Source organism: Labrus bergylta, chromosome 5 (assembly GCF_963930695.1).
Source record: "Labrus bergylta chromosome 5, fLabBer1.1, whole genome shotgun sequence".
NCBI classification, from domain to species: domain Eukaryota; kingdom Metazoa; phylum Chordata; class Actinopteri; order Labriformes; family Labridae; genus Labrus; species Labrus bergylta.
The window spans coordinates 8,650,529-8,678,121 of record NC_089199.1 but is presented as its reverse complement, the minus strand read 5'-3'; the positions used below and the strand labels follow the sequence as shown (position 1 = coordinate 8,678,121).

The 27,593-nt window shown below is 38.3% G+C and overlaps 3 protein-coding genes across 11 annotated transcripts in view; 2 read left to right on the top strand and 1 right to left on the bottom strand.

Annotated features, from left to right (window-relative positions):
* Nucleotides 1-9,807, top strand: part of LOC114920398 (uncharacterized) — a 38,575-nt gene extending 28,768 nt beyond the window's left edge. The window contains exons 9-12 of the mRNA XM_065955054.1: nt 8,199-8,373; nt 8,496-8,693; nt 8,768-8,924; nt 9,556-9,807. The gene's annotated coding sequence lies outside the window, so the exon portion shown is untranslated. The remainder of the gene's footprint in view (nt 1-8,198; nt 8,374-8,495; nt 8,694-8,767; nt 8,925-9,555) is intronic.
* On the bottom strand, nt 5,399-9,759 carry LOC109986203 (inhibin beta B chain). The gene is made up of 2 exons (XM_020636731.3): nt 9,390-9,759; nt 5,399-8,964 (listed from the first exon to the last, which is right to left on the bottom strand). Exons 1-2 carry the CDS (start codon nt 9,757-9,759, stop codon nt 8,183-8,185), a joined length of 1,152 nt encoding a protein of 383 aa, XP_020492387.2. The 3' UTR covers nt 5,399-8,182.
* Nucleotides 9,808-12,311: 2,504 nt separating the features above from the next.
* LOC109986209 (R3H domain-containing protein 2) overlaps nt 12,312-27,593 on the top strand; it is a 56,200-nt gene continuing 40,918 nt past the window's right edge. For 4 of the 9 annotated variants that reach the window (XM_065954672.1, XM_020636742.3, XM_020636746.3 and 1 more), the window contains exons 1-2: nt 12,312-12,663; nt 13,025-13,073. The gene's annotated coding sequence lies outside the window, so the exon portion shown is untranslated. Of the gene's footprint in view, nt 12,664-13,024; nt 13,074-19,066; nt 19,203-19,264; nt 19,400-27,593 lie in introns of those variants that run through there. The other 5 variants (XM_065954673.1, XM_065954671.1, XM_065954670.1 and 2 more) reach the window with 3 other exon arrangements.

The window sequence follows — 27,593 nt, the reverse complement described above, 5'->3', positions numbered from 1 at the left end:
ATGGGATGATGTATTTTAATACTTTTAACTCACATGACATTCAAGTTTATTCCTCTCATATGTTGAATTGAATGAAATGTGTACACTTGCAAAATATGAAATTCCCTTCAGTGTGCTATCCCCTAAACCCCTCACCTCAAGCATTTGTTCTACTGGTGTTCATTTGGGGACTATCCGGGACTTTGAAAGTGTTTGAGTTGGGGTCTGTAGGGATTTGGGCTGGGAACCGGAGGGTCACAGGTTCAAGTCCCGGTGCGGATCAAATCCGGACGTTGGTCTGGTAGCTGGAGAGGTAGCAGATAACTTCCTGAGCACTGCCAAGGTGCCCTTGAGCAAGGCACTGATTCCAAAAATAAATCTAAAAAAAAAGTCAATCTGAAAAAGCAGGAGTTGATTTAATGGGATTTTTCCCTGTAGTAAAACTGAATAATTGATCCCCAAGCTTATTACTCAAACAACGCCACCAAGTGGCCAATACTGAGAACTTTGAATCTAGTGAATAGTTCTGTACACATTGGCAGTTTACCAGTATTTGTAGTTACGACTGCTCAGAGCCATAGACAATCTACAAAAACATTTTTTTTTAATCAAAGGAAAATATCCATATTATTTAGGCATTTAGAAATAATTTGATGAAGACAAATATCACATCATCAAAAGTTAATTTTCACTGTGGGATTTCTTTATTTTAGGAGATTAAATAAAAATTATTTTTCTATTCTAGTATTTAATAAACAAAAAACTAACTGACTATAACTCCCTTGATTTACACAAAATGCTCCTCATATTCTTTATAAATAAAACATTGTATATTGTATACATGATGCTCCGTGATTTGATCCTACTGGTTTTTTTGGTGTTTTCTACAAGTCATATTTGACATTTGGTGAACAAAAAGTCAGTACATTTTCCCTTATATATAGGTAGGGATTCATCATTAATAATTCCAACTATGGTACTTATTCCTTATTTCATTTTCCTCAGTTTACAACTTCATTTATCAAGAGAGGACTACGGTAACCAACTGACCTCGTTAACAGCGTACGCCATGTAGAAAGTAAAGCTGTACCTGAGTTCACATTGAGAGTGCCGGATGTTGTTCTGTAAGGAGTTACTTCTGATGTAACACACAGAGACATAACAGGTAAGTGGGTCTGTCGTAATGGGATCATCCTGTGGATTTAAAAGTTATTTGGAGTGCCTCGTACATTGGACCAAGAATGCAGACTTTACTACAGACGTTGGCGCTCTGGAAGTGTTCAAAGGATGTGGACAAATAGCACATGAATAAAAAGTGAGGTCAGCTGTATTCACACCAGTAAAATATATGTCTTCTTTGATTATTATGAGTAAACAATTCACTATTACATTACGCATTTGTTTTTTTCCCCATCCTTTTGACGGTTGTAAAAATATATCTTAGGACTTAAAACTATAGAATATATATCTATAACATTAATTTATAGGTAAAAATAAACATCCCTGACATAGTATATACATTTAAACTAAATAGCAACATTTACTTTAGCACACAAGAGGCTTCTATTGTAGAGATGTCTTGGTAGAAATAGGTCATCAATCAACATACTGTACAAGTACAATTGTGTCAGTTAGTTTACTTGCCTACATGTAAGACTGATACATTGAAGAAATTCTCTGTTTATGCTTTATTAAAATTTAGATTTATCTTACTAAGTCAATAGTGAGTCTAGTAGTTGTACTTTTGAAAGGAAAACAAGGCTCAAGGGAGTTTCCCCCCATATTTATAGATATAAACAGGATATATTTTGTGTGCAATAATTCATTACATCATGATTTGTATTTGTAACACTAAACTTAACTGTTAAATAACACTGTTATGGAGGGATTACCTGAGGACTAGAAGGGAAAAGAGAGAGTGTGAGAGCAGTTTCTTCTCAGGTTGTCCTGTCATGACACAGGGGACAAGTCTGACTGACACCTTAAACCTCCCATGGGATTTGTGGGATTGTGAGTGGAGAGAGGGATTAGGGTTTCGCCGCACACAACAAACAGTGGGTCTACGGGTCAGTGTGTTAGTGTATCAGTGAGTCAGTAGGCTTTTATTTTTCCCAGAGTAGGTCAGCTATCTGCTTTCCATTTGTGGGGCCAACGCCATTACTTCCTGGTGTCAAAGAGTTGTCACCCAATTGCACGTTAACACCAAACTGTACCCAGGCTCATGCTCTGAAACGATCACACTCCATTTCTACTCAGGTTCTTCTAATGAAAACAACAGACAAAGGCTTCTATTTTTATAGAGAAAATATGCATTTCCATTGTTAATCTATCATCTAATTATTTCTTAATTTACTCACATGTAGCTGTGAGTGTGCCTTCCATCTCAATGAGCAGCCTTACAATATTTCATCTTTCAGTCTTAGACATTCATAATTGCTGGACCTACATATGTTTGTAAGCACATTTTTTCCATATCTACAGCCAGTATCGAATGTCTTTGAACCAGACATTGCAAGCTGCAATAAATGCCAAAGCAATATTACTCCAGCAGGTACCAGTCAGCGGAGGTTGGTGGAAACAACACTTCATCCAAATCACAAAACATATATTCACCCATCTAACCTTTGAGGAACTGAAATAGCGATATAGTCATGGTGTAATTTGCCCTAGTATTTTCAGAATATGTCCAGTTAAAACAACTGCTGCCACTCAAGTACAATGGAGGTAAATTTGGGAAAGTGTAGGAAACATATTAAGTCCATTATTTACATAGTTACTGGACAAACATATTGAATTTCTGGGATTTTTTTCTTGACATTTGATATTGTTTATAAAACTACATAACATCCATGCAATTCTGTTTTACTGTTCAAGAGTTGCATCCTTAGAGGGCCTCATTTCTTATCCAGATACATCCTAACCAGAGTGTGTCTCAAATTACAGCCACTCTAACTAATACGTTTCTTGCCCAACAAGTTCAGCTCTAGATATTCTCACATCAGCTATACAGTCTGGCCAGTCTGTTTATTGGTGCTCTTCCATTGGTGTGTTACCTGACACATAGTTTGTTATCTGCCACTGAAGCCAAATTCTACAACACACAAAATAAATGCTGCTGTTATGAAACTTGTCAAAATCTTCCAAGTTGGCAATTTTAGGGATTTTTGAAGATAAACATGTAACAGAGCTGAATGATGAATCAGACATTGTGGGGTCAAATTAGCCTTTGATTTACCAAAAGCTACACCTGAATGTGCTTTGTGCTTTGCCTGGGACTTGGGAGCATTTCTATCAGAGTTATTCATAAATTTTACGACTGATGGTAACTTGTGTAGCTGGTGAAAACAAAGTTAAGCATTTAGCTTAATTAAGAATCCAATATTCATTAGATAGTTTCCAATTTACTATTTGTTTTTTGTTTCTCCACCACTGTTTAGGGCTTTACGCACCACATACTCGTCCATAACCGTTATTTTGTTTGGCACTCGTCTTATTTCAAGAAAAAGGCAAAGCTATGAAGACAGTTATTCATTTTGAGACCAGTTCACTGTCAACCCAGAAGGGGGTGCTAAATTCTTAGATCATATTAAACCTAATTGGATTATTTCTAAAAAAAAAAAAAAAAAAAAAAAGTGGGTTTCTCACGCCACTGTTTGATAGGCATGTTTTCTACTGATACATACTTTTTTATTGTGAGTCTTCAAGATGTACTGTACTGATAAGATTGACTGTGGTGTGCAAAAACACTAAATGCTCTCTTACAGTGATTACTTCCCAAATTCCTTCATTGTTTTTATGCATCATTTACTCGCTGTTCATCTACAACCATCAAAAGCGCACATTCTTCCTATTGATTCATCGAGAGTAGACAAGAGGAAACTTTGACAGGCATACTGTTCAGGGAGATTAGTGGGACAATTGTAGATGGAGTTTAGCATGCATAGAGTAGAGGTACGCCTGCTTAGATTACGGCACATTAGGAATGATGACTGACATGTTTACTGACGTTATTGCAGCTGATATGAATTAAGCATATGCTGCTAACTTGATCACACCGATACGTGTGTACATATTCATTGTCTTGAAGTGTTAAATGTAATATTTTGGGGTTATTGGTAGACTCTTGACCCTGATTATGGATTTTAAACATAATCAGCTGATTATCTTTGTTGGCATGTGCTTGTTGACAAAACACCTGAGTCAACCTCAATAAGTCTATATACCCTGCTCTGCTCTGCTCTCTCTCTCTCTCTCTCTCTCTCTCTGTCTCTCTCTCTCTGTCTCTCTCTATGTTTGTCTGTCTGAAAAACAGATTATGAGAACAGGTGAGGCTAGAGATATGCAAAGTTTAAAATTATTGGTATTTCCTGATTGTATTACTCACAACAGCAGAAACAACACTATATGATTTTCAGTTTGTTCTTAGTGTCTGGAAGCAAAGGAAAACCACGTTGGGCCAAAAACTATCTTGCCTTAAATAATGTAGATATCACCAATGACCTTAACATGTTAGATCATAATTTACTTTGATAGGAATATATATGAACAATTCCTGAAATGTAAAACAAACATGTTTTCCAGACTACCCTTAGACGATGATTATAGTCCATTTTAATGGTCTAACAGCAGAACCACTGTTGGCTGCTGCAGGAGGGGAGTTAACAAATTTTGGCACAAATAACATTTTATATCGATATTCTGTTTATTTAGAAAGGGCAAGTTGGGATTTTCGCAATTGATCTTTAGAACACTCAGTGATAAATGGTTTAAACATGGGACCGTGGTTATAGTCTATAGTTGAGTTTGTACACATAAATGAATTTGTGGTTGAGTGCTACTGTATTGATATAATAACATTGCAGCGCAGATACATTATCCCTAGTTTTGGCATTGGTTACATTTGATATAGTTGTAATACTGAAACTTGAAATGCCTATTGTGTATTCATAAGATGACTCTTTTACGTCTATACTTTTGTCTGAGCTTTAGATAGCGATAAAAGATGCAAGCCTATGATGTAAAAATGACAACATGCCAGGGGAATGCAACATCTGTTTGCACACCAAACACAGACGGTCCATAAAGCCACTTCTACTGTTTGAATGAGCAAACACACACTTTGCCTCACAGACAGTGATAACATGACCGGTAACCTTTTTTTTTTTTTTTTTTAGCATGCAAGCTTAAATATGAAAACTGCTTCAGGGGGTCTATCCTTGACTTTACCAATGTTTTATTCTTTATGCACTTGTGCTACAAACAATGCATTGTGAAAATATTTGACAAGTATCAGTCATAATTTCTAAATAAAACATAATGCTAATTTAAAACCAAAAAGTTGTATCAGCCAGTACTTATAATCAGTAATTGGTTAAAGAGAAGGGTTACAATCATTCAAAAAATATCAAGGCCAAAAGAAGACAGTTCAAATATTTATTTATTAAAAATATACAGCAATTATATAATTGCATCACATTATATTTAATTGCTTTAAAACCCATTCGGTATGCAGAAAATATAGTATTATATAAAAATAAAAACAATAATTGTCAATTGACACAAAAACCTGGCTGCATTTCCACCAGTTACAGTATGCAGAAGAATCTTGCATCATGTTTATGCTCCGCAAACACACACAGTTCCACACTACTAAACCCAACTAGAGCTGAAGAAAATAGACTGATTAAAGTTTGATTTCTGTAAGCCTATTTCCATCTTTTGTTAATGCTTACTTGAGTTATAAGTGGTAGAACCTTCAAGCAAAACAAAATCTGCTCTAAAAATACAGTAGGATGATAAAGTGCTAAGTAAGTTATGTTTCAAACGCATCTCAATGTCACATTGAGTCCTGGGACAGTTGGTGCTTAAAAGATCAAATTCTGAACAAAGAACTATCATTCAAATGGTTTTACACTGGTTTGAAGTCTGAAGAAACAGTACAAGTGCAGCTTTGAGAGGAAACAGAGAGTGATGGAACAAGTTTGCTAAATATTTTTTAGAAATATTTAAGGATGTTTCTGAAATTATCACCAGAAAAATGTTCTCCTGTTTATAATGGAAGGAAGATGCAGATTCTTAAGCCATAAAGTTCACCAACATAGTAAGGACATCCCACTCAAGCATCATCCAGACATCCAGAGAAAAGGCATGGCCAGTGTCACAAATTATAGGAACTTATTTCATACAGCATTGTAATACCTTTAAAGCTGGCAAAAAGGACAATGTTGTTCATCCACAATATTTTCCCAAACATCAATTCACACGATGCCCTTTTCTGACAGATTAACTTTGAAACTTTGCTGCCAGTTTCAGTTTTGAAAAACCTTGTAAAATGTGTCTTAAACATTACCACACTTCTTTACTTTGTGAGCTTCCATTGTTTTCATGCTGTTTAAAAAAAGGTCATTGTAGGAAGACATTTTCAAATCAGACAAATAGATTCCCAGATTGCCTTTAGCAGGAAATTCCTAATTTGACATTATCCTGGAAAACTTTCAAATTGGATATAAAAGCCAACGTGCAATAGCACATGCTCAGTGACCTAGCTGCCTCACAGACCTTCACATTACCTGACACTGAAGCAATAGTTTACTCACGTTGCTAAAAAAATGACCTGGGGTTCAAATACTGTCAGAGCCTCCGTTACTCAACTGATTAGCCGACTTTGGTAAATATTACAGTGGAGATGCTGATCAAGCATTTTTTTAAAACCTGCAGAACAGAACTCAGGGCAGATATTACCTCTTATCTGTGTTTAAGTTCACTGTCATAAAACTGCGACTTACATCTTCCAAGTTGATGTTATTTAGAAAGTCACACTTTCAGAATACAAATAATAGTCATTATGAATACTGTGTCACAGGTCCACATAAAAATACACAATTAACCACATAAGAAAAAACAATTAGAAGTGATATAGTGATACATAGTCTTTGGTATTCACACCACAATGGATTATCACTCAATGTCACAAGTTGCACTTTGTCAATATGAGTTAAGGAAGAAGGCACACTTTAAATCAAAGATCTCTTTCATTGCTTTCAAAGTCTTGCATTAAAATGGCAGCATTTAGTTAGGCTACGAAAAAGGTGCAGGTAAGCCATTCAAATAAAGACGTATTCAAACTATAAATGTATTCAAACTAAAGAAGTTCAAGTGTATATATTGCACGTGGACACTGTGACTATTACAAAAATCACTTTAGAGCTAAAAGTGTTTTGAGTTCTGCCCAATTTTCCCGAGAAAGAGAAAACATTTCACTTCGAACTGAATACTTTCAAAAAGTTTGAAATACAAAATAAATAACACGAAAACAAAAAAACATCCCTTAACTTTCCACAACAGTAAAGGCTTCAGACTATAATCTCTTTGCGGTTATTGTGTGACCACTAGAAATGTTTTAATTTATAATAGTGTGACTTGCGTGCGCCCCATGTACGGAGGCTTTAGTCCTCCAAGCGGGCGGCCAGGGTTCAAATCCGACCTGTGGCTCCTTTCCCGCCTCTGTCTCTCCCTGATTTCCGACTCTATCCACTATCCCATCACTACAATAAAGGCATAAAAAGCCCAAAAATAAATCTTAAAAAAAAGGAAGAATAGTGAGACTTCAATCGGCCAGATCCATGGCCTGATCTTGTTGTGAAAAAGTTGGACATTTATAGTCACTCTTTTTGTATCTGTATTGAATCTGCCATAGGTTATGGTTAGTTAGTTTCTGCCCTCTCTTTAATTAATACCTCTGACATATGCTTCATTATACATCTGTGTATATTCTCACCGAGTTTACGATCTCATTATATTGTATATTCTTACTCATTTCATTCGGTTCTAGGCACTCAATATTGATTTACATACTGCATATAAAAAATATTTTTAGATATTATTTAAAATTATAATATGTGACAAACTATATTAAATATAGCTTAAAAGATTCTAGATATATAAACTTTCTAAATGTGTATTATTGTTCACTATAATATTCCTGAGCGCCATAGTTTTGGCTTATTCTATAAAAATCTCTTTTTCTTCAAGTGCACTATTTCCCTGATGTCATTTTACCCCACAAAGAAAACTTTGATATAAATTTTTCTGTTCATGAGAGTTTCTACTTCCTGTCTTTGCAATAGAGAAATAAAGCTTCAAAGTTGTTTATATGTTAAAACAAATCAATGTTAAATATATCATGTCTTTAAGACTCTGTCCTTTATGTGCATCCGCAGGACTCCACTATCATATCAGCGACGTCCCTTTTGACAATGCTGTGCTGCGAGTCAAAGTAAACCATGGAGAGAGGCCGACGCTCAGTGGGAACACAACATGAAGATGTAGCCGTGTTAATGCCGTTGACTTTCAGCTGGCTGAAGACAGTGGCATGGAACGAGGATGCCATACCAGGTGAGCCAGACAGGTGTTGAGGGCACTGACCCATGCAGTAGTTCATGTGATAGCCTTCAGGTGCAATGATCCAGTCATGCCACTGGATATCTTTGAACTTGATGTAGAAGTCTCTCTTACAGCACACGGTGACATCGTCCCCACAGCGCAGTGAGCGCTTCCTGAGTAAGTGCTTGGAGCGGTCTTCACGGAGATGCACCTGGGCCACCATGAAGGGCTGGTGGAGGCTGTCAGCAGAGCTGTCAAGGGAGCAGAGGTTCTTCCCATCCTCATCACAGCTGACCTCCAGACGTAGACGATGCTGGCCTCCATCCAGGAAGGTTTGCAGGGTGCGGGTGATAGGGAAGGTGTGCCAGTTACTCTCCTGGACCTCCAGCATTTTTTCTATCACCAGGGTGCGGTTAGAGCCATATGCCCCCCCCTCTGCGGTGAGGAAAACCCTGGCAGGGAGGCGGGAATCTCGGTTAGGGTCCCCGGAGGAGCGGGCGTAGATCCACAGAGAAGACTGGAGGACCTGGATACTCTGGCCACGTTCCTGCAGGAACTGGAAGGTAAGACTAAGACCAGCTCCATCACCACTCCCCATATCATCTATAGAGCAAAACAATTACTATTAATTAATATTCTGGAACTTCAGATAGTATCAGATGTGTTAAACAAGCAAGACTCAGGGCAAATAAAAGAAAAGTCAATGTTTCCCACCTACTTTAAGCAATTTTATACATCACTTTAGAAATCAATTAGAGATTGCAACAAAGCATATTTAACACTGAAGATTAAATCTGAAAATATTTTCGACAGAAATTTGAATCTTTAAGTTTTATAACGTTAGATGAAACAGGACGACAAAAACCCACAGAAGCTTAAAGCTTACACTGAAACTCTGACCTAGTTTGTGTCCATTTTACGCACTGGCACGCGTAAAGCGATCACACAATGCGCGCATTTGGTGTTTTATTAGCAGACAGAATACAAAAACACAGCTTTACAGCGTATGAGATGGATATCAAACTTACCTATATCAGCAAAGCTCACTATTTCATAGCTTTGATCTTTGGTAGGTATATTGTTCTCTAGCTCAAGAGTCCCATCCTGTCTGACGCGCCCCGAGTGCAGTTTGCGCAGCGCAGTGAGGAGCGCCTCCCGGGGCACTGTCTGACTGATATTTGGTCTCTCTTTCAGGTGCAGCTTGTCCAAAAGTTGTTGCTTTGCGATTTCTATCAGCAGCATTTCCTCTGCGTCTTTCTCCATCGCAGACAAGCCGCAAGACGCGCAGCCTGGAGAGCCTCTGACGCAGAGACCCTTCAACAAAAAGGGTACCAAAAACAGAAAGGCAGGGACTGAGAAAGACGGCGTCATCTTGGACTCTGAAGTAAATAAATGCATTTTTATTCTGCGTGCGTAAAAAGAACAAATAAAATGAATCTAATAGCTTTCCCTGAGTTGTTATTTTTTGAAGTCACAAGTTCCCAAATGTTGTCAGAATGTCTCGCTGGCAGCTGGACACTGCGAGGAGTTGAGAGAAAAGAGTGAAGTTGCACCCTCCTGATGGTTGAAGATATCTGGGGTAATCCACCAAAACTGGTGACACGTTGGAGGGACGCACCAATGAGCGCATCGGGGCACCGAGAAATTACTGGCATCTGTCTGTCACACAACACACGCACTCAAACTACACACGAAAAACACGCACCCACTCTCAGGGTTTGGCTTACAACCACAGACACGGAAATTCAAATCAATGAATCAAACTCATTTTAATGACACATCTAGAAAAGGACCTGAGACGCTGCTTTGCATCAACAACGTCAACGTAGATAAGATTGGTTTTGATACAGACATGGATAAAGTATACGCAACGAAGTCGACACGCGCAACACAGGTAGTTTTCCTCGTCCGCTCCATGCCAGCTGCGTAGGACACGCAAACCTGCCGTCACTCTTCCCGATCAAAGTTGAAATGCAGTGCCCTTTTACCCAGATCCAGACTGCTCATACCCACCGAGCAATTGTACTGTAGTTGAAAGTGTGTAAAACTGCTCGCGGCTATGAGGGGGGAAGTGCAGAGTGGTATTTAAGAACACGTTCCGTCATGTTACCTGCAAGGTGGCAAAATATCATGCAGTAGAAATGATGCATCGAGTGTCTTTGTGAGAGAAAAGACGAAGACTGACTCACTCTCTTACCATTAAATTAAATCCTACTTAGACCATAGGCTACTTGTAAAGTGTACCACTGATTTTTTTAAAGAAGCCTTTTTCAGCACCGTTAATCTCCTGGACTGGACTGGTTGCTTAATGGACCAGAGGTGGGACAATTCACCAACTTCTGTAAATTACTGAAGGGAAAGTAAGTCCAGCAGAGTGTAGACATACTCTGTCACAATATCTGCATCACAAAATGTAGGTATGCTGAAGTAGGTTAAGAGACGTAGATGAAAGTACAAAAGAATGAGCATCAAATTAAAGTCACAAAAACAGAAATATAAATGACATTTAGGCAGAATGGTTCATTTCAGATTTGTATTACTCTTAAAGATTTGGATTATGCAGGTTATCAAAAAAAGATGCAGCCTAAGGTAAAACTAGGCTACTTAATTCATTTGATAGTGAAGAAATGTAAAGCTCTTAATCTAAAATGATCTAGCATTGTAGCATTTTGACGCCTTTTATCTAAATCTGTTAAATTATTAATCCAAATATATCCGAAAATGTAAAAAACTCAACGACAGTACAACGCAGTAGGCTACATGAGTTACTGCCCTTACTGTACAGATGTCCAAATAAAGAGACCTTAATGGCTACCTACAATAATATCTGCATTGTTATTCTTGCAACACTATGATTCTTCGTGTGGTTATAGAGGGTCAAGAAAGCTAACTTTGGAAAACGTCAGTTGTGTAAACGTACAATGTTGTTCATATGTTGAAGGTGGTTGCTAATAAGAAATTATCATTTTAATCCATTTATCCCACAAACTTGGGTAGGATGTTTTGGACCCTGAGAAAATGAGATTGACAAAGCTAAACACCTAATTCTGTAGGCCCATAATGTGTTGAAAAGTGCTCTATCACAGCATGAATTGTCCATAAAGTGTTCGATCTGTTTGTGTAGTTGTTGTATTGGCTAAGGGTTAAACATAAAATTGAACCACAAGATTTCACAACTGCAAAGAAGTGCTTGACTGCCGACATACGGAGAATACTAGGAACTACAACAGACTAATTGACAAGTCTGTGGTATTATCCACTGGTGCCTTGAGTTAATGTGGAAAATGTAAACGTATACAGCGCAGATAAAGAAGAACATTTTGGTCACTAAACCCAAAGGCCAATAACTCATGAACATGCATCATTTATTTAAAATAAATAAATAAATAAAGGTGACACTCATTTAAAAAAGCATTGTTAGAGTGAGCATGCTGGAACAAACATAGAGCCTATAAAATAATGGATATGGTAAATGTGGGTTAGGATTTAAGTTTTTTATTTTTTGTGATCAACTTTTTGATTTAAATTTTACACAAGATGCTTAAACACATGAGCTTCAATGACAGAAACCAAAGACAGCATCATCAAACATACAAACTATTTACAGATCGCCGTTGCCTTGATGAGGAAAAATATACATAAAATTTAAAACAAAGACAAATTTACTGAATGAAATTATGATATGCATGTACACACACACACACACACATATATATATATATATATATATATATATACCCATACACACATATATGCACACAAAATAAAACCTATAGACACAGCTCAATAAATAAAACTAAAACAAATAAACAGATAAAAAAAAAAAAAGGATTAAGTTTGTATATTTGTCTACATTGAACAAGTTTTGCCGTATCCTGGACGTCTCCCTGTGGCTGCTTGGCACGCCGCTGACGTAAACTCTCAAGTGAGGGGAAGAAAAAAAAAAGTGACGCTGACATATACACACACACACACACACACTCACACACACAGAAGCACGGAGCCGAGAAGAAGGGGGAATAGCGTTTTGTTTCTTTTTTTCTTTAATTTGTGTCATTTTTATTCTTTGGCGTTTTGCTGGGCTTTAAGCTGTAACCCCCCCCCCCCCCTTCCCCCTCTGTCAGGGGAGTCGACTGCCTTGCTCCTCGGCACTTCTTCTTCTTCTTCTTCTTCTTCTTCTTCTTCTATATAAATCATTTACGTGCATGCCGCTCTACCCTCACGCGGCGCTATTTTGACAGTCAGGGTCGCGGGTGAAACCAACTCAAGCTAGCAGCAGCACCATTACATCTACTAGCATTGGTAAGTCATACGAGGTAGCACTGCTAGCTGCTTCTGCTCTTTGCAAACCTGACAGTGGAGGTGGTGGTTTTACAACGCTGCTCGTCTTACAAATAAGATACGCTCAGTTGTTATCTTGCAAGTTTGATAATAAACGCGAGGTTTTTTTTTTTTGCTCGTCGTCGTTGTTGTTGTTGTTGTGCTCCTAATGGTCACTGTAAAGAAAAGGCTAGCTTTAGCGGGCTAACACAGCTAGGGTGCTGTAGGTGGCTAATTATACTCACCGGAGGGAAGCGAGCTAATGCCGTGAGCTAGCTATTGTTAGCTTTCAGTCCACTGCACAGCCACGGCTCTGATCATTACTGCCATCTGCTTTCTACAGGAACTACTTGGGAAGGATTCTCCTCACGGGCTGCAGACAGAAGGCCCAGGTGAGCATTTTAAAGATGACTTTAAAATCACTTTCAGTCAGTGTTTTTTTTTGGGATATTCATTTAAGATGGGTAACGTGAAGCACCATCTTTAAAAAAAATAAAATAATAACCAGCCTGACACTAGATAGCCATGTTAACACTCACACACAGACGTCAATTAAACGACAGTGGATGAATGAATGCGCTTGCTAAAGTGACTAAGTATGAAGAGGTTTCTTTTTTTTGGTTGTGTTTACAATCAATTGATAACCATTGTTTGCTGTAATCACGTCGAAAAGCCCACCTCAGCTGTTTACAGCAAGGTGTTATTCAAGCACTTTGTGTGTGTGTGTGTGTCCGTGTGTGTGTGTCCGTGTGTGTCCGTATGTGTGTGTGTGTCCACTCATGGTGAGAAAAAGACAACAAAGTGTAGATGCAGACAGGGAGTTACAAACATTAACCTCTAAATGAATGAATATGAGGAAGTTATGATGATTTGGAGTGAGCTTATTTATGTGTCAATCTATATTGAGTAAACTACTGTGCTCGGTTTAGTTTTTTTGTGTTATTCAGACACTGTTTAATGTCTTCCTAAGTTTCCTTTGACACCCTCCAAAACCAAGGTAATAGGTGTCGTCGTAGGCTGTGATGCATTGAGGAGTAATTATCACATGATGTGGTCGCTGGTGTAGATTTCCCCAGTGCGTGGTTTGTCAAGCACACAGTTGGAAGAGGATTAAAAGAAGAAATAGGGGTTCCCATACATATTTGACAAATGGTCATCGTCCCTGTGTCTTGGCTTGAGCTCTACTTTTTGACACTCGGGGTGAGAATAGACGGCAAGACTGTTGTGTGTGTCAAACTAGGTGGGATCACAGCACACAGCCTGCTGGAGCTTGGATTCAAACATCTGCTATGGGAAAGCAGCATGTGTGTGTCTGAAAACATAAATATTCACATCCACTGGCACTGGCTGGTCATGTGATGCAGAGTTTGCAAGTGACAGGCATGTACAGCCAGTACTGATGTTGGGATTGCCTGGAAGAAAAAAAAAGGTCTTTTCCTTTTGTTAGCTATTTGAGATACCTCTACTGAGCAATAATCAACATTTCTTCTTGTAGTAATGTCATACTCTGCGTTTCTTTCTTTTTTTTTTACCAGATGTGCCCCATTATTATTTTTATTAATATACTTTTTTTTTACTTTGGGCAAATGAGTAAACATTTTTTGATAATATTAAGTTCAATTGCTGAGGTGTAAGGGCAATATCATTGAGAAAAGGCATATCTGTGGTTAGATCTGATGGAGGTGACTCATTGAATCAACAGTCTGCTGTTGCTAAGGTCAGCAATGAGAGAAAGAGTATCCTTCCTCCTTGTCAACATGTTCGCCACTCAGATCTTGCTACTTGCAAATCTTTGCATTGCATTTCTCAAGAAATTCTGAATTGATTTTGAGGGAAATCTATTAAGATTAGAATCTGTGATTGTTTGTTGATGAATGTAATAATTTATGAAAGGGTTTCAAAAAGCAGCTTATAATTTTCTGCAGTTTGCAGGATGAGTGAATGTAACAGTTCTTTATTCATACACCAGTTGGACATGTGATTTCATGTGTTGGAGGTAACCTACTTGCTATAACTGTCTTCACTTCCCACGATCAAATATTTATGCAAGCCAAGATTGTGAATGCAAAAGCTGTTGAAAAACAATAGTTTTTGGATAGATGTTATGGAGAAATACATATTTTATGCAATAATTCATAATCTTTGAATTAATCTATTCAGTCAGGTATTCCCATCTTCTTCCATCTCTGAATATCTGTTTGCAGCAGCATAAGCAGAAGAGTGGCTTTTTCTAGAGAGATTTGAAGAGCTATTTATAGATCTCTGCCAGAGCACCAAGCGTGGTGCTGTTGCTGCTGCTCCTATCTCTCTTCTCTTAACCACCCCTGCTTCTGTTCTCTGTCGCTCTCCATCATTATTCATTCCCTCTTCTTTTTCTTCTTCTGTTGTGTTTTTATTTTGAGCTCCCTCTCACTTGATGTTTTCTGTGTTTCTCAGTTCCCTTTTCCATATTTTTCACTCATTGCTTGCTTTGATGTAAATTATTGATCAGAGCAGAAGTGAGGCGACTGGTTGCAAAGAGTAAGTCTGGTCTCAGATTGGGTAGAGCTGCCTGACAGACTTCATTGTAATTGCTGCAAAGCTTGAGGGTTTTCATTTGAAAGTTCAAAGGAAAAGAAACAAAGAATAAATCACATGTTGAAATCTGTATTTGAATCAAACCGGGGTGAGGAAGTGTATGTTTTGCCAGTAAATCTGTTGGAAAACAAGAATATTGAACTATCTATTCACTTAATACAATGGTAACTTAGTTTGTTCAAATATTGTAAAACCAAAAAGGAACAATTATCTAACATTTATTTAAGAAACTGTTTTCAAAGCAGAACTTCTTTGCAGTGCGCGTTCTAACCGTCTTCTTCTGAAAGCTTAACCTTAGTTATATGCTGCGTGCAGAGACTGCAGCACCAGTTTATCTGTGATATCTTTGGCCACTGATCCTTGCTCAGCTCCTGCTCTCTAAGCCTTCTCTGTCTCCCTTGCTGTCCTGGGAAAGACCTGGCTTCACAAATGCAGAAGACACTGCTGCCATTGGTTGGAGCCTAAGGTGGTATTAGTGCTTTCCCTTTGTCCTAGTCATGTGGTCTACCAGAGACAAGTCATTTAGAAGGACCATGCTTGCAGAGTCATTGGTCTGTTTCTTATCTGGCATATTACACAAAATTTGGGCATTTGTCCATCCATCAACTATCTGTACCTGCAGGAACCACACATTTTGACTGTGGGTTTGAACCAGAGGGCATTGTGCTAATCCCTGAGCCTTAATGCGGCCTGTATGTGGAATGGAAACAAATTAAAGGGAAGTCCTCTGTATTTGCTTAAAAAAAGAGGACATTCCAAAAGTTGGTATAAGTCTAGACTTATTTGTAAACATAAATTATTTTCCAAAGCTGAGGAAGAACATTGCGTTCCCGTTATCACCCAGAATCAAGTCTATATTTTCACCATGTAATGTGAGTGGTAGACTTACTCTGTAGACAATATCACAGCACCTAAGGTGCTTTTACATGGATGCAGGCCTGTTTACGGCTTCAAATTGTTGTTCTCTGGAGCAGAAAAGTCTCCTTGGAAATAAAGATTGCAAGATTGATGTGCTCAACAATCTAGTATCAGTATGAGGTCCCAGTAACCAGCAGTGTTTTCAGACTTTAGTAGATCTACTGTGCAAAAGCTGAAGGTAGTTTGCTTATATTAAACAATGAGGGATAAACAGCGTTTAAATAATTGCTGTTATTTTTTCTGGAATGTGATCTTAATGCAGATAATACATGTATTATTTTTTGTTTGAGTATTTTTGTTTCACTTCAAATTGATGCACACTTCCACATTAGATTATGGCATAAGAATACAAGAGAATATATTAGGGTTATAAAGGGTTTGACACTCAAAATGATCTGGGGTAGAATAGTATGAGTGAGAATGAGAGATGGTCACGTAACCATGTGCAGTGTTGAAGATTTTTTTTAGATTAACAGTTTTATTATGAACTCAAAACAGATTTTTAGAATAGAAAAGTAAAAAAAAAAGGTTGGTTTTGCTGTCATTTACAGTTTTTTATAAAGACAGAAAATCTGAAATGACCAAATCCGGAATAGACTGGCCAGACCTTGGAAAATTGGAATCAGCCAAATAAACTGCAGTAAGTGTGTCTCTAATAAATTGCAAAAAAGTACAACAGATTAGGGTGATTGTGTTAATTATTGGCTATAATGCTACAACACAAGTGGTTTGCATACAAGAAAAATTGTGAACTGTGGCACATGGCACTTCATATTGAACTCTTGTAGGTTTGATGAAAGCCTAAACTGCAACAAAAACCTGTTGAGTTCTTCCATCCAATTTATCAGCTTGTGGTGGCTGGTTATTCCTTATCTGCTCCAGTCTTTTATATTTAAATTTTATCGTACAGCAAATAATGTTAATTTTTGATATTTAATAATAGGCTTATTTAGTATCTAAAATTATTACCTGCTAAATCCAGAAAGATTTTCCGTTGGGCAGAGTAACTTTCACAGGGCTATACGCCACATGGCAAGTAAATGTTCATACCCAACGGTCATGTATTAAAGAGTATTTGATGTTGTTGCAGCTATTTTTCCCTGCTCCTCTGTTGTCTGCACGACGGCGCATCACTAGGGCACACTTAGACACACCAACATACATCGTTGCACAATTGCACCTCTTTACTTTGTAGTGCAACGGAACACAGTTGATCTGAGTCGGAATTCGGAAAACACACTTGATCTGGTCAAACGGTTGGTTTGACTTTTCTCCATTCACTCTCACTGTGTCTGCATTCATCAACAATTAGAAACTTACAGATTGTAACATCTTCCCAATGCCTGCTGTAGATATAGTGCACCCCAAATGCACGCTCCACTTTTCACTTCCAACATGCACCGCAGGAGAAGTTAGAGTTACTAAAACATCCAATAATGAAAAGTCTGGGTTAGGGTTAGTTTCAATCTGCACCAAATGTAAAATAACTTTGCTGTAATATGCTAGGCTTGTGACTTAAATGAGTTAATTAATCTTGCAGTTGTTCACATCTTAAAATTGTACATTCAGCCCATGCTGTTCAACCAACAACTACGTTTTGGCCTGCTTAAGTCTGACTCTTTCGACTGAAAACAAGTTATTTCACTTGAGGCTCCCAGTCTAATGTGCATGTTCTTTAAAAGGCATCCTCAGAACTCAAATAACTATAAAGGCCCTTAATGACACACAAAATATAGTTTTTCCTTATTTAGGAACCACACCATTTAGCTGTGCTTTTCCTGGGATTGTCATCTTTTGAATCTCATACTTGCATGGTGTCTCATACATGTATGTCTGGACATTAAGCATTTCTGAAGCATTCATCTGTGTAAATGTTGTAACCCAGATGTTTTGATGCAGATCGTGCTCCCTCGTTGGGTTTTGTAACGGTTTGTCTGGTTCCCTACTTTTTCCTGCATAACACTTCCAATGGTTTGTTTCTTATTGTTACCGGTACATGTTATATTCACAGCCAAAGTGCAACTAATTACTAATTATGATACACAAAGTCCTAAATGAAGTGAAGCCTGGTGACTTGTCAGCTAAACTCTCCCAACTAAGAGACAGACATTGCTGGACTTATGCTACCTTACCCAGAGTTCCTTGCTGACGTTTCCTTTGATGCTGAACTTTTGACTGCCTCTTTTCCACTGTGTCTTTCAGCTTCCGCTCGCAGTGTGGGGGCTGCAGGGAAAAGATGCAAATATGTCCTCTTGTGGGATTAAGGTTTTTCCTGGCTAATGAGGTGGTTTTGTCTATCTCCCCCCGCTATCTTTTCTCAAAATCCCTCTGGTTTTATTTCTTATTTTTGACCATTGCAGTAGTTTTCTGTTCCACCAGCAGCTGTCAGTACTTTTAGCTCATTCAGGTTGTCCAGACACAGGCTTCATACGTCTTCATGCATTCTGCTTTAATGGAGTGTGTTGAATGGTGACAAGAGTGAATGGCTATGTCTACTCTTATGTCCTTGTTTGCAAAAAGAAGAACCATACCTTAAATTCTGCATGTGAAAAAAACGATTTAATGTAATATAAATAAATAAATAGATATCATGCTGTTTTATCAGGTGACATACTGGCTGATCCAAGAAGCCCTTTAAACAGCTGGGCTCCCTGCAAGCCCTGGGTTCGCTGTCATCACAATTATATTGTAACACAGAAGAAGAGAGCAAACAAGATATGTGAGAGAGAGACAGAGAGAGAATCCACATGAGAGGGAGGGTTGGAGGAGAAGGGAGCGGTGCAAACTGTGCGCATGATAGCATAAGAGCAGTAGGCAGAGAAAGAGTCAGCCAGCAAACAAGGCTTTCTGTTTCCATGTAGTGCTTGTGCTTCATTCAGAAAAAGAGAGGGGGCAGTCAAATGGGAGTTTTCTTTCTTCCAATGAAACCCAGTAATGAAGCAGAGCCGATGGTACCTGCAGACAGGGAGGCAGCAGAGCAAGCGTGAAGATGAAGAAAGTAGAATCAGCTGAAAAGAGTGCCTGAGGTAAACAGCCCTGACACTCCAATACTTACATGCTGCAGGAAATTCATCTGTACCGCTCAAAGAGATAAAACTGATGTCAGCTTTGGTCCAGAGCTGCTACTGCTTCCGTCGCCACTTCTCCTGCGATAATTTGCTTTTATCTGTGAGACACCTGATCCGACTTGGCTGGAGATCCACAGAGCTGAATTCTAAATACAGTAAGCATGTGCTGTGCATGCATGTGTGTGTGTGTCTTTGTCGGTGGGTGTTAATAATTTGTAGGTGAGATGTGGCTTGTTCATCTGCCTTTCACAACTCTTGAGATTTTTTAAGTGCAGCCATTGCCAAGGCTATAATTACCTCTTATGTATGACGTTTTTGGTCTCTGAGAAGTTCCTGCTGCAATTCATTTAATTATACCTTTGTAAAACTGTGAAAATCATACATGAAACTTGAAGGGTAATTGCATAGCCGTCATTTACAGTTTCTGCTAATAAATGTAACTCGTTTCATAAGGATGCTAAGGCTAAGAGCAACATACCTTAATTGATTTTTTAAAGATGTAATTTACACATGTGGCTTGCTTAAATATTGTATCTAATATGTAGTGACTTTAATTGTGTTTGTGTCTAGTGGTCAGTCTAGGTTCATGTTTACAACGACACGCAAAACTTGTTTAAGGAGGCAAATGCTGAGGCAATGAGGAATTCCCTTCCTCAGTGTCTCTTTGTGGGAGGAGGGAGAGAGGAGGGTGGAGGTGGCCTAATGGGGGGGGAGAGTCACCAAGAAGTGGGCGTCACTCTGCCACACTGTCATACTGAGGAGGCAGGGAGGGAGGGAAGGGTGCAGGGAAAAAGGACAACCTAGGCACTTACATAAGGCTTCATGTGGGAAGTCCTGTGGTAAGAGACCCTGAAGTTTATCCTCAATGATCCTCTTGGCTCAAAGGAGCAGTAATGGCTATTGATTACAAATGTTTGTGCAAGCATATGGGATTAGAAATATCTTTTCATCTCTAAATAAAATATAGATATTCACACCTGCATACTTCAGTATGCATACCCTGTATTTGTGGAACACAATGTGTGGGGAAAAGTGAAAAAATAGAGAGGAGGTGAGAAAGAGGTAGCATAAGCGTGAGAGAAAGCACAGCGGCAGAGCCCTCTTGAATAAAAAATCTGTTGCTATAAATAGAAAGCCATCCTCATTGCCTCAGCACTGTTTCAGGTTTAGAAGACATGGCTTTTCCCTCTCTTTTTCCTGATGGTTACATTGCAACATCAGACTCACAATCCTCCTCATTGCCTCTTCTTTTTGTCTTTTTTTTCCAGTCAGCCCAGATCGGTCTTGTGCTGGAAATGGGCTGTTTATGTAATGCCTGCCTGTTTGTGTACGTGTATGCATATCTCTCAGCATTATGATGAATCAAGATGCATCAGTGTCCTAAGCGGTGCACCCTAATTCAACTAGCATGATGTTTCCTCATAAAATGACAGTGATCCCATGATTCTACCACTGTCAATTAGAAATGCATGCAAAAGCCAGACAACAGCAACCCCCAAATTAGATAGACATCACCCATTTGGTGTCATGTTGCCAGATGTCATGCTGTTTTCTTCCTGATGTCTGCCAGTGTCCATATGTAAACCCCTTTATGGGCAAATACAAGGATAGCTATAGTGGCTGAAGCTAGCTGGTAAACCCTAACTGACATAATGTAATCCAACCTTCTGCATGTTGAAATTATATTTTTGGGCATCTTCTTCATTGCATATGATGATTACTTTTTTAGGTTTTATGTGTGACTTCTAGGTTCTACTCCCTAGGAAGTTCGTTTTTCTGCAGCCTCAGTCCTGCATACTAATTGCAAATGCGTGGGAAATAGACTGAGTACGAAATAGAGGAAGCAAAAGAGGGAGAGGAAGGGAGGAAAGAAATCAATAGAAATCCCTGGAGTAGCTGCTTCTGTAATTGCCTTTAAGTCAGAAGGTTCACACTTCTCATCCAGAGCTTTAAAAAAAAATTATATATCCTCAAACTTTTTATTTTCTAAAGATAAACAAACACAAATGAAAAAAAGGTGTAAAAAAAAAAAAAAAAAACCAAACCTCCTCAACATGTCAGAAATTGGCCACCTTGTTGTCCCCTCCCATTGCTCTCACAGGGGTGTCTTCATCCTTATTCATTGTGTTTAATGTTTTTGCCTCTCCAACTTCCAATATTTTTTTTTTTTACTGGTGTTAATGCGTGTTTGTGTATGTATGGTCAATGTTTTTACAGCCAAGAGAAGACATCTACCAGTTGCCTCTCTTGAATGGTCAATAAAACGATGTTAATTTGAGCACTTGAATGACAATTAATAGGTCCATAATACCTCCTATCATCAAAAAGGCTGTAGTTTTCAATTTTGTTGACAAATGATTTGTTAAACATCCTATTGGGGCAGATTAACCAAATTTAATCTACCCCAGTACCTATATTCTGTAGTTCAGTTGTTTCTTCCAGCCTTTAAAGAGTTGGTAGACAACAACAATGTAGAAAAAAAGTGAACTTGAAGCAATTTGAAGTAGTGCTGGGCGATATATCGTGAAGCTCGATTCGATCGATATTTAATTAATGCTTGATATGGAAAAGGGAACATCGATTTTATTTTTTAAACTACTTTTCTTGCGATATTTCGTTGTTCCGCGAGATTTCGTTGCTCCGCAAGATTTCTGCGGCGGCACTTGTTGCACGGAGACGAAAGGGCGGAGGAGAATCCACCCCTGCCGCTGAGTAGCCTAGCTCTTATAAGCGACCAACATGGAGGAGAAAGAGAAAGATGTGAGCGAGGCCGAATTACTTCCAAAAACGCGCTCGCTACACTCGAATTGTACGCTCGCACACAGATTTTAGCGCAGGTTTTGTCTACTAAAACACGTTTGGTAAAACGGTTTTAAAACCATCAGATCCCGACAAAAGCCGGGCTAAAATCAGCATTCAAAGGAAAAAAAAATCACCGGAAGAGTTGAGAGTGACAGCAGGGCATGACTATAACAGAACGGAAAAAAGTTGAAGCCACAGTGACAGACAGCTGGAGGAGCTGGAACACGCTGCAGCTAAATTTCCCTTTAAAGTGAAAGACTAGATCATGGTAAAGATAAAAGTTATTCACAAAGAATCTTAGCCCTTAAGAGAGCTTAAGTAAAGATCTAAGGATGAAGAGTTTCTCACAGAGAAGAAAGAAGGAGAGAAAGGTGATCATAACAATTGCAGATCTATCACAGCCTCATATTAATGTCAGTCGAATTAAGTAGACTCTTACAGTTACCAGTATGGTGAATAAACATGAGCACATAAATATAAGAAAAATACACAATATTTTTATAATTAGAGCTCATTTAATTAAATAAAAGTTGTAGTTGACTTTTGCATCAGAATGGTTTAAGAGTAAATTGGTGACTGTTATTTTTCGAATCAAAAGTAATGTTCCTGGGCCAGTGATATTTTTTTTTATACAATGGAGATTCAGTTTTATAGGCTACATTTATAAACTTTAAAACGATAAATATTGAGTCATATCGAATAACGACATTAGGCAAAAAAAATATTGTGATATCAAATTTAGGCCATATCGCCCAGCACTAATTTGAAGCAGTAGTTACATGGAGTAAGTTAACTAAGTGGTGATTTGTGTCTATGAAATCCCTTAAATTGCCTTTTTTTTCTTTAAAACAAATAAATGCAAAGTCCACTGTTATCTTTAAGTCTGCTTAAGCCCTGTTAAAGGGGGGAAATACTGTGTGCTGCAAATAACGCCTGTCCAGCCTTCTAACAGCAGTATGTTATGATGAGACTGGAAACAAGACAGCCCATCTTGTTGAAGTTTCCAGAGACAAACAGAGAGAGAAGTTAGAGGCCTTTAAAGCCAAGATTGTCTTATTTTACACTACTCAGAGTACAGGATTAGAAATGAAGCAAATTATTGAAGAGTTTAGAGTACAGAAGAGGATTTACAACAAGCTATACCCAAAACAAAACAATTTTAGGAGTGGTTGTTTCTGATGTAATAAGAGGGTGATGACAATGAAGAGAATGAGAGACAGTAAAGGAAGAAAAATGCAAAGAAGGTGTGGACAGATAATTGCTTTCCTGAAGCAGGCGTAGGTATTGGGAGTGGTTGGCTTTTACAGGTAAACAGATGGCAAAGCCCAGCAAGATGCTGACCTGCCACCGCTGTCAGGTTAGCTATGTGATCTAGTGATTCAGTACCATGTGGTGTTTCTCAAATGAACACAACCTCCTTATCTGTGCTGGAGCTACATTATTGCTTGTATATCACACACACTCTAACAGAAAATAGGTAATCAGTAAATACAACAAACATAACAGGGTGATGTGTGACAGAAAACAACGTAAAATGAACCTGGTCTTCACCTTCTTCCGCTCTGACCTTATGAGCAGATCCAGGCAGCAAATCACACAGATTCAGTTATAAGCTACAACAAACTCAAATTGTTTTTGTCCTATGGGCAAATACTGTTGTTTATGTTCTATAGGTAAGTAAAATGTTTAAATGAGAACACTTCTTGTTAAAGTTTTAATTTTGTGTATTGTCTGCAAAATGAATGTCTTTCGCCAATAACAACTTGTTTAAATAATACACTGCAATACTTGTGGTTTGTTTTAGAGATGTAGATGTTTTTTATATCGTGCTACAAGTTTTTGTCTTTAGACTGTCAACCTCTGTAGCACCAGTGCTGTGGCCAAAAAAGTTAATTTACAGCTCTAAGAGAGCAGATTAATTTAATTATGGGAACAATTTGAAATACAAAAAGGCAATTATTTTTTAACTTAAATGCAGAAAAGGAAAGTAAATGTTTTCCAAACATTTAGTGTAGGAAGTTGGCCACTGCATAAGAAGCTATACAGCTGTATAAATATAATCTTACTCTACTTAATTGAGCTTACAAATCTGTCAAACAGTCTACACAGTATGCATACCATTTTGTGTCCACAGCTTCCAGAGCCAACAGCAGGCCTGTCATCATCCTCCTATTTTTCTATTTTAGCACGGCGTTGTCATGTTTGGAACGGCACAAGCATAGTGTAATGGTAATGCAAAAAGAACAGGCAATGTTTTATTGACTGTCCTAACTTGCTGTGGTTGCTGGTTTTTCAGGCCCTCAATATTGATGGGATATGTGATAGAGAGAATAGATCCAGTTTAGGATGTCTGTTTGGTTTTCAGACCCTGACCCTTGTGGGCTGACTGGATTTGAAGGGACTATATTTAGCTGGCAAGGTGACAAAGGAGGGAGGAGAAGCAATGAAGAGAAGGGAGACTGAGGATGAGTGTTGGTTGGCTGGATGTTGGCTGGATGGATGTCTGAGTGACTGGCATGTTGCCTTCCTGCTGGCTATTCTGGAGTGCACAAGCCTCATTGTAAGAGAACACACTTTCTGCTGGCCTGTCAGAGACCGCCTTGCTGTGTGACTGGCTGGATGCCTGACTTCCGGGTTAGGGTGGCTTGCTGGCAGCAATAGAGCCAGCTGTCATTAAGTGCGGCTGTGGTTAAAGGAGGTGTTTGTGTGGATCACTGAGGACTTTGGTTACCATCTGGAAAGTGCATTATTTAAAATGAACCCAGGTTATAGCCAAGAGCATCTTTTTAAGCACGTTTGCAAAAGTTCATACTGATTATGGAACTAATGTTATGATAAATATGGTAGTGGTATGATAACGATGGTAGTGGTGCAACAGATAAAAATCTCATGCTTTGGAGCAGATCACAGATTTTTGTCGGGAATTTGATAATTTCTTGGGTTGGCCCAAAATAGGCACTTAATAATGTATGTGTAACTCATCTGTCTTCATTATACACATTTCTACAATTCCAACAATAACAATACGAACAGATTAACCGAAACTCCATTAAGAAAGTAGTACCACAGACTAATAAACTCACCAACACTTTCTTCTTTTTTAGTCCGCCTGATTTGAGGAGAATGGCATTTCGCTCCCATGTATGCTGAGAGTGTAGTATGGATGGGAAAATATATTGAATCTGGAATCTTCAGCAATTAACATTACAACCACAAATACATATATTTCTGTTAATTGCAAGTTTAATGTAATCTACAAAATCTAGTTGTTTTATTCTCTCATATGTGCTTTGGCAATGTTGAATAGGTAAAATATATACCATTCATTTAACGTTTGTGTGTGTATGTGCACTGCCTGCTGCTGCTGCTGCAGCGCATGTCGAGTCGGATAAAACAAAAAAGAGTATTTTTAGAGACTTTATCTTATTTAATGTAGGTTATCAGGCATATATGGCTATTCAAAGCACATGTTGGTAAGTTCTATATGGAAGGAATTTTGGGATGTTAACGGCGACGTGAACTACAGTACTCTGTATATGAAGTAGCATCTTATATTCTGATAATTTTAGATCTTTCCATTTATCAGGGGCCCCCTGTCAGCATGATAAAAACAATAAGCGGTTTAAAGAGTAATTAGCAGGTTTGATGTTGTTTCTTTCAACATCAACATAGAAAATGTTTTTGTAAAATATGGATCATGTGAAGGGGTTGTTTCATCTTGCTCTGTGCATTTTAAAGATTTTAGTAATAGAAAGCTTTATACTGGATGCAGCAAACCCTTTTATGTACATAGTTGGGTCATATTTTTTGAATCCTTTGAATTTCCAGCAAATAGGTCTTCCATCACAATTGTCACAGCCTGTTTAGATAGATAGATAGATAGATGGATAGATAGATAGATACTTTATTGATCCCGAGGGAAATTCAATTCATATTAACTGTTTGTTAATAATGACCAACAATTGAGTCTGTATTTATCGACTCTCTATGGTAGTGAAGAGTGGCTAATTCACAACAGTGTCACTGTGTGGTTAACTATTGCATTTTCAGAACCTTTGATTGTCTGTCTACTAGTTTCATAATTTTTATGAAAGAGCTACTTTGTAAGAGCCATAAAAATAATTGTCTTAAAGAATTCAAGACTGTTAATGATTCATAATCTGATTCAATTAGAACATCCAGGGAGAGCGTAAAGGTTGGCTAGATTCTGCACCATACTTGGGGCCAAGTAGTTGACTTTACAAATGCTTGATCCAGAGAATGCTACCTAATGGGGTATTAAAATATGAATCTTAAATTATAGGCAGGGTCTGTTGGTTTAAGACCAAAAGCTTAACATAGAGACAGAAAGAAGCTGCTCTGAGACGTAAGGAATGCACAGGAGGGACATGGCAATAGTATTCTGTGGTAGCTTGAGCATTATTTATGTTCAAGCAGTCCACACCTCCAAATGACAATTATAATGAATAAAACTGGACTTCTAAAGTTTACATACACTGATATTTATAATCACATTTTTATGAGTTTGCTAACCAATTAAAAAATGTTGGGTGTAGGCCCAAAGTTTACTGATCTAGACTGAAGTTCAGTATAGAGTTTATTAACACATAGTGTGGCACAAGTAATAAGAGGGGGTCTGGGGGTTGTCCCCTGGCTCGCCAATATTTGTACGGCAGTACCCATTTTATACACTACGTGTCATAGTTATATTTTGGTCCTTTAATTACAAGCCAAAAAAAAGCAATCTATAAATCAAGTTAAAGGCAGAGTTGGTAATTTTCTCCAGATACACTTTTTAAGATTTTGGTTGAAAATATCTGTAGGTCCTGACAGAAATTAATAATTCATGTGCTCTGAAAAAGGAACAAAGAAAATACGTCATCCGAAGCAGGTGTAAGCCTGTAAAAACTTCAACCAATCACTGCCACGAGGTACCAATTTAATGAACCAATCATGCCTCCCTTTCTCCCTGCTTGTTCTCTACCCCTTATGTGCACTAGCCAACACTCAAAGCTTGTCAACGATGACAGAGTTAATACCGTGAGGTTGTCATTGGCCGTTGTGAGTAGTAAAATAATCCAGCATTTTTTTTTTACATGTATTATGATAAAGTTTAGTGTTTACTTACCGCTGAATGAAACATAAGATGACGTAGTTTCTACACAATGCAAGCGATGAGCTGAGGTCGTTCTGGAGCAACAGTAATGAGTTACTCAGGAGATTGGCTTTTGAGGGAGCACAGCAGGGAGGGGTAGGGATTAGATGGAGCACTGATGGAATGCTACTTTAAAAATCATGCTAGTTTGAAAAAATTACCAACTCTGTCTTTAAAGCTTTGTAAGTCCCGTTAGTAAAATATAGTAATCCAATGTTGAAAAAAATTAGGTGACATAAGGTTACTTTATGATGTGTTCATGGTTGGGTCAGTGAAATTACTATTACGTGAAGATTGGGGGTGTGCTGTTGTCCGGTATCAATTCCTGCCCTGGTATTACGTCTAGGGTATAACCCTTTCAGCCATACCGTCATCACCAGGTTAAAATACAC